At 45.0% G+C, this 17,701-nt stretch overlaps 1 protein-coding gene across 1 annotated transcript in view; it reads right to left on the reverse strand.

Annotated features, from left to right (window-relative positions):
- Positions 1 to 17,701, reverse strand: part of chid1 (chitinase domain containing 1) — a 95,838-nt gene that overhangs the window by 40,220 nt on the left and 37,917 nt on the right. Inside the window, exons 7-9 of the mRNA XM_033038568.1 lie at positions 5,592 to 5,684; positions 3,680 to 3,781; positions 16 to 171 (exon numbers count right to left, since the gene is read on the reverse strand). Of these exons, the coding sequence (XP_032894459.1) occupies positions 16 to 171; positions 3,680 to 3,781; positions 5,592 to 5,684 (351 nt within the window). The remainder of the gene's footprint in view (positions 1 to 15; positions 172 to 3,679; positions 3,782 to 5,591; positions 5,685 to 17,701) is intronic.

Genomic DNA, 17,701 nt, shown 5'->3' on the forward strand with positions numbered 1-17,701 from the left:
GACAGTATATCTTACCTCTGTCCTAATATTGGCTCTGCAGTTCCACCAAATGTACCGTAATCCATCCCATAGAAGTTCAGCCCCAGCAGAATCTTATTCCTCCAGTTTGCATCAGGGTCCAAGGCCTGAACACAGGCTTGTATCCAAGGGATGGGAGAATTGGGGCCGGGTCTGGAAAACACAGGTCAGCTCTCAACATCACAACATATCAAACCCGAACAAAGCCAGGATCACACCAGCAGGCATTCATACAGACTGTGCTCCGATCGAAGTAAAGGAGGGAAAACAACACCTGAAGCTTTTATGTACAATGCAAATTAAGTTTTAAAGAGATTCACAGGTAACTTGCACGAATCTCATAACTTTGCAATGTTTGACCTGGGACTTTCTTACTGCTGTCAGACATTTAGCATGCAGCAAGTGATGCCTTCCATAATGCAAAACTGAGCTGAAGTGTTGGCAGCTGAAGATCACTGGTGTGATTTAAAGAAGATAATTGACGATAAGCGGAGAACCAGGATACTCTACTCATTGAGTGACCAGACATAATGCATGAAAACCTAGGATGTTTGGTCCTACCATGTAGGTGAGGTGGTGGTGGTGGTGGCTGAGGATGGTGCAGACAAGCATCTATCATTTAAAGCTAACAGAATGTGGACACAGGCCGGTCATCCTAGCCTAATGGACACGTGGAGAAGTCCCTTGGAAACAGTTGTGGAGAGGAGTGAAGAATTGTGGCCAACTTTACACTTACTAAAAACAACATGTCAGTATTCAATATTTATTTAGTATGGGTACAAAATGAATAAGGGGCAGCTGTGTAGAATGCCATGTAGAGCCATAGTATGGAAACAGGCCCTTCAGCCCAACTTGCCCACACTGTCTAAGCTGTAGAATTAGTCGAGGCCAACTTTTATTTTACTAAGCATATTTTCAAATGTAGGAAGAATTGATGATATCTATAGCATGGCCTTGCAAAAGTCAAATCCTTCTGCGCTGAAACCTGGAATTCAGTGCCTAGTCTTGAACTAGCTTCCCAATTCCATTGCAAGTGCCTCTAGAGAAACCGGCAACACCCCTTGTTCCATCACACAAGCCCAATGTCTGGTCCTTGCTTTGCTCACGTTTGATTGCACTTTTCTTCTCAGCAGGCAGCTGATTCCTGCACCAGCAGCCTGCTGGGATCTGCTGGCTGTTGCAATTCCCTGGAATTGCCATTGTCTCATCCAGCCCATGCTCCGAAGCAGGCACTAAAGGAAAAGCAGTGGTGATGGACGGTGAGAGGATTCACGTGTTCTACAAATCTCCCAACATGAACTGTTCGCATCAAAAAGTGGCAGTAAAAAAAACCAACTGTTTCCTCAATCAATGTTGTTACAGGCAGATAGCGTGATGTCTCCAAGGCCCATGTGAACACATAGACTCTGCCAGGGCCCCTAGGTTTAGAACCATCAGCTGATCACCTCAACACCTTCCCTCGCGCTAACCTTCATCCTCCTCCCTCACAGAGAGCACGGAAAGTACAGGAGATTGAAAGGGAATGCCACCAGACTTCTTCCCCTCTGTTACCAGGCTTACGAACGGTCCTCAGAATGAGGTACGAGGCACAACTTGATAGAATGGGGAACAACATTCAAAGGATTTACAGTGCAGGGATGACAGTGTACTTTTAAAAGGTGCGTGGATTAATTACCGCAATTGTTCATTCATGCTTGGGACTAAAGGAACACGGAAAATGTGGCTCGACTATGGATTTCAGAAGAAATTAGGGACAATATTAGATCCAAGATAGAGAAATATAAAATGGCCAATAAAAGCAGCATTCCCAGTAGCAGGAGCAGTCTAGAACAGCAAAGGGGGACAGGAGGATAGATTAGCAAGGGGAAAATGAGTATGAGAGCAAACATGCAGGGAACATGAAAACTGCATGCAAAAGCTTCTACAGATATGCAAAATAATGAGAGGCACAGATAAGGTAGACAGTCAGAACGTTTTTTCCCCAGTTGGAAACGTCAGACTTCAAGTGCATGGCTTCAAGGTGAGGGGGGCAAATATTAAAAGGAGATGTGCAGGTCAAGTTTTTCTTCTTTTTTTCCCCCACATGGGCCTGGAACACACTGCCAAGGCTGGCGGTGGTGGAGGCTGACACAATAGTGGCATTTAAAAGGCTTTTAGATAGGTACATGCAGGTAATGGAGGGATGTGGATCACATTCAGGTAGAAGAGATTAGTTTAACCTGACACCATGTTCGGCACAGACTTTTTTGGCCGAAAGCCTAATCCTGTGCTGTACTGTTTTATATTCTACATATGCAAAGAGAAAGCGATAGGATGCCTTCCAGAGAAAACAGGGATTTTTATAATAGGGAGCACAGAAATGGCAATTAAATAATACTTTGTTTCACGAAGGGTGGTACACGAAATATGCCAGATATATTTGGGGATAAAGGGCTGAGTTTAAACTGCAAATTCTAACTCCCACTATTTAGTTTAAAGTCTACAGTTAATCTACAGTCTTGACTATTCAAATCACTCGGACAATGGTCCACCCATATGAACTGAATGACATCCTGATAGAATAGCTCTCTCCTTCCCCACCACTGATATTGGTGCCCCAAGAAGTGAAATCCATTGAGCAGCATCCAATATTTCCATGATATGAGGAGCTGCAAATTATCAACCTGCATGCCTAGGACAATCATCCGTCAATATAACACTTCTGACTTCAGTGTGATGGTCTTTGATACGTGATTAGGCCAAAATATGGCACAACCAAAGAGCAGGAGACCTTCACGTGCATTTCCCAGTTGCCAGCCATTGACGGTGAGGATTTTCAGCTAGTGCCACATTGCAAGTGCATGTCGAGAGGTGACGGTCTTTGCAGTTCATGAGGAGCCTCAGTTTCCACAGGGAGTCCATAATGCCATGTGAGTGCAATCTACTAATTCCTGAAGTTTCTGGGAACTCACAATCTTGTCAAACCCACAGGCCAGGTTTCTATATCACGTGCATGGAGGTGTCTCGGGATTCCAGTAAGAAGGATGTGGACCATTAGCTTGTGAACTTCAAAGATTTTGTGCTACAAAGCAAGGGAAAGAAAGCACGCATCACAGAATGGATTTTTCAGGCTAACATCCTTACTCGAAATGGCCTTAGGTGGGATATCTGTACCGGAATAGAAGTAAAATATAATAAAACCACAATATGATAGTCTCAGAAACCATCCATAGTCTCCATCTTAATGAAAGATGCTAAGGTTCAGAACGGAAATGATGTATGATGGTATAATGTGCAACTTGACAGATGGGGAACGACACTCAGAGTATTTACAGTGCATAGGTAACAGCAAGCATTTAAGATGTGTATGGATGTATTTCAACAATTGTTCATTAACGTTTGTCACAAAGATGAAAGCAGCAAAAGATGGCTCAACCATGGATTTCAAAAGGTATTAGGAACACAATTAGAAGCAAGGAGATACATATGTTGTTCCAGTCTGTATAGACTGTGGATGGGAGCAGTGCTGGGGGAAGGTAGACAGGTCAAGTACAGTGCAGGGCCAGCCATGGAGGCCAAGAGGGCTGTACATTCAGCTTTCACACTTGTCGGCCAGACTGTCACAATTACAGACGGTGGAACTGCCAAACCCAAGGGCACACAGCCTTGTGACAAATCTTACCGAACTGCATTCGAGTAGTCATATGTCATGAGACTGAATCCATCCACGACTTGAACCAACTCGTCAAAGTCCTCCTTCTCAAACATTCCAGCCTGGTTGGTCCTAAAAAGAGGAATGGAAAAGGTCAGTGGTAAATAGTAGTGGTGATGCATCTAGCTCGATAGACTGGACAGCACCCAACAAAAGCTTGTCACTATACCAAGATACACGTGGCAATAAACTAAACTGAACTGAAACTAAACTGGAAGATGGCTAACGGCAGTGTTTAGCATTCCCACCATCGCTGACCAAGGGCTTCATTGACACATAACCAATCCCACTCACCCATTCCCTCTGTAACCTCACATTGTCTCACACCCCACGAGTATTTTTCCTCTGATTTTCCTGAGGGACAGCCATGAATTGAATGAAGTATTTGGCTTTGTATTTGACATAATCCCATCTCTCCGTGGCATGTCTACCCCTTCACATTCACCCAGAGTGCTCTGAGGGTAGTACTTTCCCACAAGACTGAATAGAACTTAAGTAATCCAGGCACAACCAACCCCTGCATCAATCCTTTCAAAACACCGCAGCCTTGCCTCTTTGTCTGCTCCGTACTGGAGTTCCTGCACTCAGCAAAGTCTCCTTCTTTCAAATCAATGGTTTCCTCTATCAATTCCTATTCCCCTCTCCCATTTACTTCAGCTCACATCTCCATCCTTCACAATGCCTTACATTCATTTGTCTTGCCTTCTCATTTACTGATGTCACCGCTTGTCCAGTCCCATGTTTTGTTGTCAGTAAAAAAAGTGGATGGAGCAGAAATGATTAGGACCAAATAAAACAAGTGGGAGCAACATAGCGTGTGCTCCGATTTCAGCCAAATGGAATCTCGATGAACCAGAAGGAACTGGTACAAATGGGAATGTATTGGCAGGAACGGTGGTGATGGAAGAAGATAAAAGGCACTTTCAAAAGGCAAATGAGAAAAAAACTTGAAAGGAAAATAAAATAGAGGATTTAACTGCATAGTTGTCAGAGAACTCCTGGCAGAATACGCCATTCAGCTATAGCATTCCACAGCATGTGCAGAGTTAAAGGTTAGAACTCGAAGAAAGCTGCAGATACTGGCTGCGTACTGACCAATAGCTCATAACCAACGTCACACACGTGCCAGCGCACACACATGCACCTGTCAGGGTAGCATGGCAATTTGTAGATGATACACACAGCTGATGGAAGGAGGGCAAGTTTAGGATGGTGGATGGGATGTCATATTGTCCCTGGATAGGATTAGCACCAACAACCAGAGGGGAGCTTATCAGAGTCCTCCCACTTGTGCCAATGCAGCCAATGCAAAGACAATGGGGGTTAGGAAAGGAGTCACCCAGTACTGGATGTACAGCCTCCATCAGACTCTTGTAGCTGGTCCAGTTATGTTTCAGCTCATGGTGATCCCAGGATGTTGATGGAAGGGAACTCAGCAATGGCAATGCCATTTAAATGTCAAGGGCTTATGGCTGGTGTCTGCCATTTACTTGTGTGGCACCGATAATACTGGCCACTTACCAGTCCATTCCTGAATGTTATCTCTGTTTGTGACGTTAAGGGCTGCCTTAGACGGAGCCATGTCACCGTACAGCTCCTTCAATGGGTTAAGCAGCTGAGTGATATACATGGGAACTACTAATTAACACATAACAAGGAATAAGATTTAATGTTGGTCTGAAATGAAAGGGCTTTTTCTCTTAAGGTTGTCCTTCAACACGAGACCTTTTCTGAGAGTGCTCTTTAATAAACCACTCCAAAATCACTAACAGAGACATCTCCCTGCATCGTACGTCCAAATGCCTTATTCTCAGGCCTCAACCATATTCCTGAACAGATGTCCATGGTGCAAACAGGTGTTCACAGCGCACTCCCATCTTACCCCGGAGTAATTGCTGGCGGGATCACCATCACAACTTTCAGTTCGGCTTTGTGCAGGGCTTCTGCCAAGTGTTGGATCATGTGAATGAGTTCCCTGCAAAACAAACACATCCCATCAGAGGCTGCCCCTGTAGCCGTGACAGCCCCCAAGCTGTGGCATGGAGTTTAGAAATCTCAGCACAGCACCCAAATCCTCAGGTTTTTTTTTTTACAATCACAGAATTAACAAAACAATCTTGCAACTCAACACCAAGTGAAGCTATTTCTGAAATGCACACATGTTTAGCTCCTTTTAAAAATCAATATCTACACTGACAATATTTCTCCATCATCAACCTGCCTTCTGCAACCAAGGAAGGGGAGCAGGAGTAGCTTTTCTTCACACACGCACAGTTCATGATTAGATTGGATTAGATTATTGTCAGAGTCAGAATCAGAGAGCAACAAAATTCCTTGTTCACATGAAGCACATAAAGTAAACAGTGTAACAATATAATAACAATAAATACAATGACAAATTCCAAACAGCATAATCAGGTGATCAATGCAAAGATTATAGTGCAATCTGAAGTAGTGCAAAAACTATGTGCAAATGAGGTGATGAGTAAAATACATTGCAGCACCTCCGGGTAGAGGCCGTGAAAGAGGCGATTAGTTCAGGTGTCTGATAGCTATGGGGAAGAAGCTGTTCTTAAGTCCGGATGTCAAAGCTTCTGTAGAAGGTAGAAGCGAGAAAAGGAAATGGCCAAGGCGGCAGGCATCCTTGACAATGTTCCAGCTTTCCTGATACAACACACTATGAAGATGGAGTGGGTGGAAGGAAGTGACGAGAACGTGTTGGACTAGGCAGTGTTTGCCACCCTCTGCAGGGTCAAGGGGTTAAGAGCAGAGCAGTTGCCACACCAGGTTGAGATGTATCCCTTTGGAATATTTTCATAGCGCATCAGTAGAACTTCGAGAGAATCCACATGGACAAGCCAAATGTTCTTGGATGCCTAAAGTAAATAGGTCGGCAGAGGTTCATCTGCATCTCCTCCAACCTCATCTATTGCATCTGCTGCTCTAAATGTCAGCTGATCTACATCGGTGAGACCAAGCGGAGGCTGGGCGATCGTTTCGCCGAACACCTCCGCTCGGTCCGCAATAACCAACCTGACCTCCCAATGGCTCAGCACTTCAACTCCCCCTCCCATTCCCCATCCGACCTCTCTGTCCTGGGTCTCCTCCATGGCCAGAGCGAGCAACACCGGAAATTGGAGGAACAGCACCTCATATTCTGTTTGGGGAGTCTGCATCTTGCGGGCATGAACATTGAATTCTCCCAATTTTGTTAGCCTTTGCTGTCTCCTCCCATCCCTCAGCCCTCGGGCTCCTCCTCCTCCTTTTTCCTTTCTTCTCCCCGCCACCCCCCATCAGTCTGAAGAAGGGTTTCGGCCCAAAACGTTGCCTATTTCCTTCGCTCCATAGACGCTGCTGCACCCGCTGAGTTTCTCCAGCATTTTTGTGTACCTTCGATTTTCCAGCATCTGCAGTTCCTTTTTAAATAAATAGGTTGATGTACTTTCTTGATCATCACGTCAGTGTAAAGGGACTAGGTTAGGTTGCTGGTGATATCGATGCTTTGGAACTTGAAGCTGCGACCAGCTCTACTGAAAGTCTGTTGATGAGGAGTGTCGTGTTCACCACCTCCCACCCTGTCACTTATGTTGGTCAAAAAACAGCGCCTTTGCTTTGCTGACGTTAATGGCAAGGTTATCTTGATTGATTGAATGATACAGCATGGAAACAGGCCCTTTGACCCATGCCAAACATAGACCAGCTATTCACACTAGTTCTATATTATCGACTTTCACATCCACTCCTTACGGACTAGGGGCAAAAGAGGCCTATTAACCAAATGGCAGTGCCTATTTACAAGTTGCCACTGTAGTGCATTATAGATCCAGCAATACCAGCCCTTAATAAGAATCAGCTTGTAAACACACAGGAGGCAAATTGATAAAATACAGCACTTTGTACATAGGCTTTTGTAATTGTTACAAAATTGAATGAAAGACAACACACCGCTACTAGCAATACAAATCACAAAGTGACAATGTTGATTTGACAGTCTGAAGTTTCTCCAGTAACTCTTGATAAGTTCCTGCAGATAAATTTTCTCATGGCATTCATGCAAGTCACTTATAAAACAATAGAAATTCCATATAAATCTGGTTCAGATCTGAAGTAATCCAAAATAGTAAGATTAAACGAGAACTTACCAGTTTGAAGTTTGATCTTGATTCTATGAGGAGTTACGATGAGCGATTACGTGAAGAATGGCCGTCCGTCTGCGTGCGCGTCAATCTTCAAAGCAGCGGTGTTAAATCACAGATAAAAAAGAAGACCTGAGAATAGTAAGATTGTGAAAAATTTGAACTTCCATATGACCTTGATAATATGAGGGTGGGAGCGGTGGGCACGTAATCGCTCATCGTAACTCCTCATAAAATCAAGATCAAACTTCAAACTGGTAAGTTCTCGTTTAATCTTACTATTTTACTTCGGAGTCACGTGAGTGACTACGTGAAGATTTCAAAGCTCTGTGATTTTACGCCGGTTACGAATCCAAGCGTCACACACTGAATGGATTGACCATGGATGCGTGTAATCATTAAAGCATTCAGACATTACGTAGTTAAGTAAAGAAACTGATGCTTTAAATGAAAGAAAAGTTTTAAAAAAGTTACCCCTCCCAACCTTGGGGGGGAAACTAAGGGACAGAACTTAAAATGGTACGTGCAAACACCCCCAGTCCGGTTATGGGTTTCTTATAAAAACCGGTGGACCGTTATTTCATTCGTCCATCCTGCAGCCACTAGGATGTCGTTAAGGGGCACGTCCATAGCTCTTGCTGCCGACGTAGATGCAGCCCTGGTGGAGTGAGATTTAACGATATAAATGTTAATTCCTGCTACCGCCATTACCTCCTTTGACCATCTGGAGATAATTTGAGTTGATACCTTCTGGTGTGGTTTTTTATGGCTGATGAGGACCGATTGTTCTGAGCCTCTGAGGTTCTCCGTAACTCTCAGATAGTGGTGTTAGTACGTTACCACACACACAACCGTTGGTCCTCTGGATATGCCAAGAACTGGATCTCCATCCCTGGCATTCCTGGCCTGCTCTGTTTTATCAGGTTCCTGATTAGGAATGTTATGTTGTTCATATTGGTGGTCATGTAGTCCAACTGTAACTTTTGCAGTGTCTGGACTATTTGTCAGCATACCACCTTCAGGGTTAGTTATAGGCGGTCCCCACTGTCAAAGTAGGGTTAGTACCACGCTCACATCCCATGTGTCCGTGTAGCTTGGCCTTGGAGGTATTAAGTTGTAAATTCCCATCATGAATTTTGTTGTAAAGGGGTGCGTTCCTATCGACCCGTGCCCTGCTTCCAGCATCAGATAGGAGGAGAGTGCGCCTCTGGCACTATTGATTGCACTATAACTTTGTTTATAGTTATGGTACAGAGTTGATAGGAACTCCAAGACATCCGTTATCCGAACTGTGTTGTATTTGTTCGGACAGTCCTATGCCTTGACATGGCCTCCTCAGAATCTGCAGACCAACAAGTTAATACGTTCATGTAGTGGATGATTGCTCCCTGTAACTGGGTTCACTAGGAGGCCCCTGCTCTTGGGTACAGCCATAACTGGCTGGACTATAATTCCCAATTCTTTGGGAACCAGGCTTGAGTAGGCCAATCTGGCACTACCAATATGCCTGTGGCTTAGTCTTGCTTGATTTTGGTCAAGCATCGGTTTGTGAGACAAATTGACGGAAAGCATACATAAACATTCCTCCCCAATTGAGGGAGAAAGCATCCACTGCCTTAGCTCCTGGATCCAGCTCGCAGGACACATATCTGGGTAACTGATGGTTTGGTCTAGATGCAAACAGATCAATATCTGGTATGCCAAATCGTGTTGTTATTTCGTTAAATACTGCCCGATTCAACATCCATTCTGTGTTGTTATTAAACATTCGTGATCCAGCATCTGTCACCGTGTTATATCTACCTCGTAGATAGACCGCTGTAACCCAAATATTCCTCTCGATACACCAGTGCCAAATGAGGTTCGACAATCTGTCGCAAGATACAGATTTTACACCACCCTTGTGATTGATATATGCCACCGCAGTGGTGTTATCAATCTGAATTTGAACAAGCACAGGTTGCATATCGCTACAGAAACCCTTGAGTCCATATTGTGCCCCCAACAATTCTGGGTAATTGATTCCCTGTGTTGGGGAATTACAGACTCCTGCTCATTCCATCTGCCCCCACAGCTCTAGACTGTGTTTGTGGCTCCCCATCCTTAGCCGCTAGCATTGGTCTGAACCACCGATGGCTTTCGAGCAAAATTTCCCTTGAGCTGTCTCTCGTTCGTTATCCACCATAGTTTATCAACAATGGCCTCTGCTGGTAATCCATAGTTTTGCCAATTTGGCCTGCATGTAATCTGAGTGTTCGTTCCTTTGCTCGCTGTAAATTCTGGTAATGCAAAGGCCCGTGACGTACTGCTGGAAATGCAGGTACTATTTGCCAATTACACTCGCTGTTTGCCTGATAGATGGCTAGTATTTGACTATCAGGTCATAGCAGGCTTACTTAATCTTGTTGTTTGCCCCTAGGCAAAGTCACCAACATATTTACTGTTTTTAATAGTAAATCCTAGGTAATCAATTACCCTTGTAGGTGTCAATTTTGATTTAACTGGATGGATGAGGTGACCAATTCTCTCAAACGGGGTTTTGGTTTGCTTTGACTGATGCTTCTGCTAATTCTTGGTGACTCCAAATTGAAAATGTCCTCCAAATATGCCATTACTATGTGGCTCTGAGACCTTTGTAGACCCAGAATTGGTTTCCGTAGTTTAGTCAATAGTCTAGGAGCTGCTGTCAACCCATTTGGCAGATCCATGCCATCCAGTTAAACTTCAAATATCTCCTGTTCTTAGTGAATAGACACCGAATAGTATGCATCTTTGAGGTTGATGCATGCCATGTGACCATTTTATAGGAAGCTCCTATAAAACAGTTGTTAGACCATAACAAAATTTTACTGTTCTGAAAGTCTATACTGCACAAATGAGTTAAACCTGGATGAAGTGACATCCTCCATCTGTCACCAGTCCTGGAAGGCAATCCTGCCCATAATACTGGGCCTGCCTCGAAGACTACTCCGGTCCAAGTTCCAAGTCTGCTTGGAACCTATGTATGTTGTGCAGTAAAATAATCACATGTTGTTATCTGTTTTTTAAAACCAGATCTGAAATTCATGTTATTGTCATTTTGAACAAAAACACAAGAGTAAAATTACCAACATGTAACTGGTCCACAATCCCTTGTTTCGGTAAACCCAGACCCACCTACCTCCATGGCTACCGGTGGTCTTGTGGTAAGCCCAAAGGCCCCTGATGCGGGTTCCTTTTCTCTCCTTGATTGGGAGTAGGACTGGTAGGGAGTGTGGATTCCATGTTTCTCCTGACCTCTGATTGGGTCTTGGTCTGAAAACCTTATCATACTGAGCTTGCCTTGTAAGACAATTCTGGCCATAATTCTGAGTCTGCCTTGAAAGACGACTCTGATCATATTTCCGTGCCCAGCTTTCAAGCTACCACCGGCTTCAGTGAACTGCTTATCCCCTATGGAGGTGTGGGGTGTGTTTGTCGCCTACTGATGAAGTTTGCTTGTCGTTGTACCTTGATTGGTCCGACAGCTTTTGCTTCCTTCTTCTGGTCTTACCTGAAGAGAGGATTCGGCGGCTAGTTTCTCCAATGTCACCCTGATAGCGCTGTTCCCTTGCCGGCATTTGTGCGAATATTCTGCCAACTGCTGGCTCTTGAGGCCATATGCATGTGCTTCAGTATGTTCATACTTTAAATTCGAGATCAGTTACCTACTGATCACTCACACTCCCCTCCACTGAGAGTGAGATTTGTAGGCAGCCCTGAAAACAGGTGCTGCCGCAGGCCCCTGAGGATACCTGCGCTGACATGGCCCCTCCAGCGGACCTAAATGAGATTCTTGCTTTGGGTCAGACTGAAACTGACCGTGGATGCTCCTCTCCTCAGAGCAGGAGACATTTGTGCAGCCCTGAAACAGGTGCCGCTGCCTGCGGGTTCTCCACAATTCCCGGGCTGATAACTCCCTCCTTTGGAGTATATTATTGTGGAGCACCTCTCCATCAGGTGCTCCATGTGGGTTTTGAATGTTTAAACATGTTACCCATGAAGGAGGTTATCCTCTCCATCCGGGATCCTCCTGGCCTACCCTCCAATTGGGTTTGCCTAGGTACTCCTGGCCCGTTTTGTTTTCCCCATGTGTGAGGCTGCTGGCACGGCCTGCTGTAGAGGCCCGTGCTGATACTGCTCCCTCCTTCGGAGCAGATCATTGTTGGAGCAACTTCTCCATAAGTTGCTCCATGTGGGAGAGTCGTCCTCAGACGCTCTCCGTTGAGGGAGGGTATCCCTCTTCCCCGGACTCATCTGAATCAACGGGTGTCAGACTTGCGGGTGGTTTATACATCCCGCAGGACCAGCACGGAGCTCCTCCTCCTGCACCAAGTCTTCCCTGCCGGTTCTGCCGGCGGTAATGTCGGGAACAAAACCGTCGCCCGCTACTGGGAATGCTGCGGTCTTCGGCAGCCAACTTCCCCGCGGACCGTCTCCTCGACATCTGGGCTCTGAAATTATAAAAAGCTTCAAGTCCGAGAGAACGCAGGTAAGTAGTTCAACTTTCCTTACCTGCCGATCCTGACGGCTGGGAGGACACAGTGCCTCTCCAGTCCGTCATGCGCGTTGCGTTCAGACGTAATGACGCGCACGCAGACGGACGGCCCTTCTTCACGTAGTCACTCACGTGACTCCGAAATAAAATCTCCTGGAACATTTTAGATGGTAAATGTCACAAGTTGGTAAGAGAGCAGTCCAGTAATAATTGTCCGTATTCCTGGGTCGGGTGGCAGGAATACACTTGTAGGAGTCAGATTTTCAATTATCATAAATAGAAATAGGATTTAATCTGTAACATTTAGTCTTAAACTGCTGCTCCGTCAAAGTGAATTTATTATCTGCCAATTGTTGAGCGCAGCCCTGTCAATATTACCCAGGTAGTTTAAGAAATGGCAGTCCATTTTGAACCAGTTATTTAAATTAATCCAAAAAGGTGACAATTTTCATTTCTCCCTCAGTTTCACCTTGAGTTGCAACATATCCTGTAAACTGACATCTGGTGAAGTCAATTTACATTCTCCTCACACTCGGTTATGTTAAATATTACAGGATATGATTAGCTTGGCATACGGCAACATATCTTAGCTGTTGAAGTAGTAAATTGCAAAGATACCAATGGAATTTTGAGCCTTTGACACTTTAAATGGAAAGTGTTAAAGTCCAGGTACACCCCAGAGGGGTCCTCCACACTACCTGCCCCTCCTTCCAGCTTCCTAACATTTGCAAACTTGGCTACAAAGCCATCAATTCCATCAACCAAATAATTAATACATAATGTTAAAATATATTGTGATAAGTAGTGGACCCAACACTGACTCCTGCAGAATAGCACTAGTCACTGGCAGCCAACCAGAAAAGGCCTCTCTTGCAACACCTTATCAAAGGCCTTTTGAAAATTCAGGTAAATATCTACTGACTCTAGTGCCATCTAGTATATCTGCTGAAGATTGAGGGGGGATCTTATAGAAACTTACAAAATTCTTAAGCGGTTGGACAGGCTAGATGCAGGAAGATTATTCCCGATGTTGGGGAAGTCCAGAACTAGGGGTCACAGTTTAAGGGTAAGAGGGAAGTCTTTTAGGACCGAGATGAGAAAATCATTTTTTACACAGAGAGTGTTGAATCTGTGGAATTCTCTGCCACCGAAGGTATTTGAGGCCAGTTCATTGGCTATATTTAAGAGGGAGTTAGATGTGGCCCTTGTGGCTAAAGGGATCAGGGGGTATGGAGAGAAGGCAGGGATGGGATACTGAGTTGGATGATCAGCCATGATCATATCGAATGGCGGTGCAGGCTCGAAGGGCCGAATGGCCTACTCCTGCACCTATTTTCTATGTTTCTATGTTTCTATGACTCTCCTTTGTCTATTCTGCTATATACTTCCTCAAATAATTCCAACAGATTTGTCAGACAAGATCTCCCCTTCACAAAACCATGCTGACTTTGGCATATTTTATCAGGAGCTTCTAAGTATTCGAAAACCCCATCCTTAATAATGGACTCTAAAACCTTACCAACCACTGAAATGAGGCTAACCAAAACCTATAGTTTCCCCTCTTTTACCTCACCTTTCCTTCATGAACAGCAGAGTAACATTTGCAACAAGGGACCACTCCTGACTCTAGTGCCTCTTGAATGATCACTACATGCCTCCAATCTCGAAAGCGACCATTTTCAGAATCTTGTGGTGCAGTCCCTCTGGTCCAGGTGACATCCACAATCAGACCTTTCAGCTTCATCAGCACCTTATCCTCAGTAATAGCCACTCCACTAACACCTGCCCCCAAACTCTCTTGAATTTCCAGCAAGTTGCTGGTGTCTTCCACTGTGAAGACTGACGCAAACATGTATTCCATTCATGTGCCATTGGGGGGAGTTAAGAGATTTAAGAGAGAGTTAGATAGAGCTCTAAGGGCTAGTGGAATCAAGGGATATGGGGAGAAGGCAGGCACGGGTTATTGATTGGGGACGATCAGCCTTGATCACAATGAATGGCGGTGCTGGCTCGAAGGTGCCTCCTGCACCTATTTTCTATGTTTGCATCGGATTTCATTTTCTCCCTCTCAAACTGCAGGTTGAATTTTATCACATTATGGTCACTACCTTCCAGAGATTCCTTTAACTAAGCTCCCTATTTAAATCCGTTCATTGCACATCAAACCTTTCCCCCAATACAATACAATTTATTTGCTGTCATTTGAACCTCATTGAGATTCAAATGACAATTTTGTTTGAACCTCATTGAGGTTCAAACGAAATTTGGTTTCTGCAGTCATATAAACAAGTAAAAGAACCAAGACACAACACAATTTACACAAACATCCATCACAGCGAATCTCCTCCTCACTGTGATGGAAGGCAAAGTCTTATCTCTCCCCTGCACTCCTCATTCTCCTCCCGATGTCAGAGTCAAAGACCCCAGGGGGCGATGGTAAATAAGTCCCGCGGCCATTAAAGCCGTGCCGGGCGATGCAAGGCCACGCTCCGGGTCTTGATGTTAGAGCCCCCGGCGGGCGCTAGCAAGTCCCGCGGCCATTTAAAGCCGCGCCGGGCGATGTAAGGCCCCGCTCCAGGTCATCCTCAACCCCGCAACTCGGGCGGGAGAAGTTGCCGTTGCGGAAGCCCAGAAAGCAGGGACCTGCGGGCTCCCGGTGTTACCGTACACCAGACCTGCGGCTGCAGCCTCCGAATCTCCGGGGTCGGGCCGCTGCAGCGCGCCACCACAGCTTCTCCTGCTCCGGACTCGGCCAGCTCCGCGATGGTAAGTAGTCCGCAGGCTCCGCGACTGGAGCCCCAGGTCGTTCCGGTTGGAGGCCGCTCCACGGTGCTAAGCCCCAACAACAACGGAGATCCGACAGAGAAAAGGTCGGGTCCTCCGTACAGGGAAAAGATTTTAAAAGTTCCCCTCCCCCCCACACATACCCAGTTTAAAAAAACCCACTATGAACTACACTCAAACGAGACCAAAATTAAAAAATGACAGACAGACTGCAGAGGCCGCTGCGACGTGAGGCTCGATTAGAAGCTGTTCTAAGAAGCCATCTTGCACGCACTCTTGGGATCCCGTATCGACCAGATTTTCCCAGACTACTTGCATATTAAAATTCCCCATGGCCACTGTAACATTGCCTTTCTTACATGCCGATTCGATCTCCTGAGGTAATTTGTACTCTACATCCTGGCTGTTGTTCGGAGGCCTGTACAACTCCCATCAGGGTCTTGTTACCCTTGCAGTCTCGTTACTCTACCCACAAGGAATCTACACTTTCTGATCCAAAGATCCCCTGCTAAGGATTGAATTTCATTCCTTACCAGCAGAGCCACCCACCCTCTCTGGGCACCTGCCTGACCTTTCAATAGGATATGTATCCTTGGATGTTCAGCTCACAGTTCTGATCCTATTTCAGCCACGTCCTTCCCATCTCATCCTCGAGTCCCCCATTTTTCTATTAGTCCACCTTTCCCCTCTCCGACCATCCATATCCGTCCCTCCAGCTTTACATTTCACTCCCCATCTTTTCTTACCTGACACCTTTTTGCCTCCTTTCGCCTCTAGCCTTTGTTATGAATTCCATCGATCTGCCATTACCCTCTTCACCAGTATCCACCTATCACTTGCCAGGCTTTACCCCTTCCCTGCCTTTTTTTTTCCAGCTTTCACCCCATCAGTCTGAAGAAGGGTCCCAACCCAAAACGTTGTCTGTCCATTCACCCCACAGATGCTGCCTGACCCGCTGAGTTCCTCCCACACTTAGTTTTGTGTTTATGTTTTTTTTTAAATCTCCCTATTTCCCCCCCTCAACCGAGCCTCTAAATCTACCTTATATTCAAGGCGCCTAGCTTTTGATTCCTACACACGGAAACATTCTCTCCACAATTCTAACCCATTCATAATTCTGAAGACCCTTAAGGCTCAACTTTCCAAAGGAAAAAGAAAATGCTAATCTGTGTAATCTTGTACAATTGCAACAAGTTCTCATTGTTGGTGCCAGGTTTTGAACCTTCTTACATTCTTTTGGTGTTTCCATTAGTGTCCAATTCTGGTCCCATCATTTTTGAAATGCTACAATGCAAGAATGCAGATGAAATGAATTGGCATATTTCTAGGCGAGGGATTTCAGATACTACATCAGCAGTGAGGAGAACAAAGAACAAAGGAGTTTTTTCCTTGAGGGAGGATTTGATAAAGGTGACCAAGATCACGATTGGTTTAGATCACACAAACAGAGGACATTTTTTTCCAATAGCAAATGTCCAAGGACTTACAGACAAAGACTTAAAGGCTTGTGCAAAAGATACAAAGTTCTATTGCAAGGGATGTGCTATGAGGAGGAATTGAATTTTAAATGCAGAGCAGTTATGATACTTACTACTTTTAGAAGTGGTTGAAGCAGTGTCAATCAGGGCTTTCAAAGAGGTAATTGGATAGGTAATTGAGACAAATTTGCAATCAAAATGTTGTCTGGCTTCTAAGTAACTAGATACTGATTAGCTTTTATATTTTTATTTTTATTCATTTTAGTCATTTTTATTCCTTTTTAAATCTGCAGGTTTATTGAATTTTTCTTTACAGTTTAGTTTATTGTCACATGTACCGAGGTAGTAAAAAGCTTTCATTGCATGCTATCCAGTCAGCGAAAAGCCAACACATAATTACAATCGAGCCATTTACAGTGTATTGATACATGATAAGGGAATAACGTTTAGTGCAAGGTGAAGCCAGCAAAGTCCAATCAAGGATAGTCCAAGGGTCACCAATGAGGTGGATAGTAGGTCAGGACTGCTGTCTGGTTGTGGTTGGGTGGTCCAGTTGCTTGATAACAGCTGGGAAGAAACTGTTCCTGAACCTGGAGGTGTGCGTTTTCACACTTCTATACCTTTTGCCTGATGGGAGAGGGGAGATGAGGGAGTGGCCAAGGTGCGACTCGTCCTTGATTATGCTGCTGGCCTTGCCGAGGCTGCATGTGGTATAATTGGAGTCAATGGAAGGGAAGGTTGGTTTGTGTGATGGTCTGGGCTGCGTCTACAATTCACAATTTTTATACCAAGAATCCTTTACTCCTTCCTCTACCTCATTCATAGTCTTATTTTTTTTTCCCCAATTACAAGGTTTGATTCTTACCATAGCACAATCTCTGTTAGAACATAGAAACATAGAAACATAGAAATTAGGTGCAGGAGTAGGCCATTCGGCCCTTCGAGCCTGCACCGCCATTCAATATGATCATGGCTGATCATCCAACTCAGTATCCCGTACCTGCCTTCTCTCCATACCCTCTGATCCCCTTAGCCACAAGGGCCACATCTAACTCCCTCTTAAATATAGCCAATGAAC

Source organism: Amblyraja radiata, chromosome 20 (genome assembly GCF_010909765.2).
Source record: "Amblyraja radiata isolate CabotCenter1 chromosome 20, sAmbRad1.1.pri, whole genome shotgun sequence".
NCBI lineage: Eukaryota > Metazoa > Chordata > Chondrichthyes > Rajiformes > Rajidae > Amblyraja > Amblyraja radiata.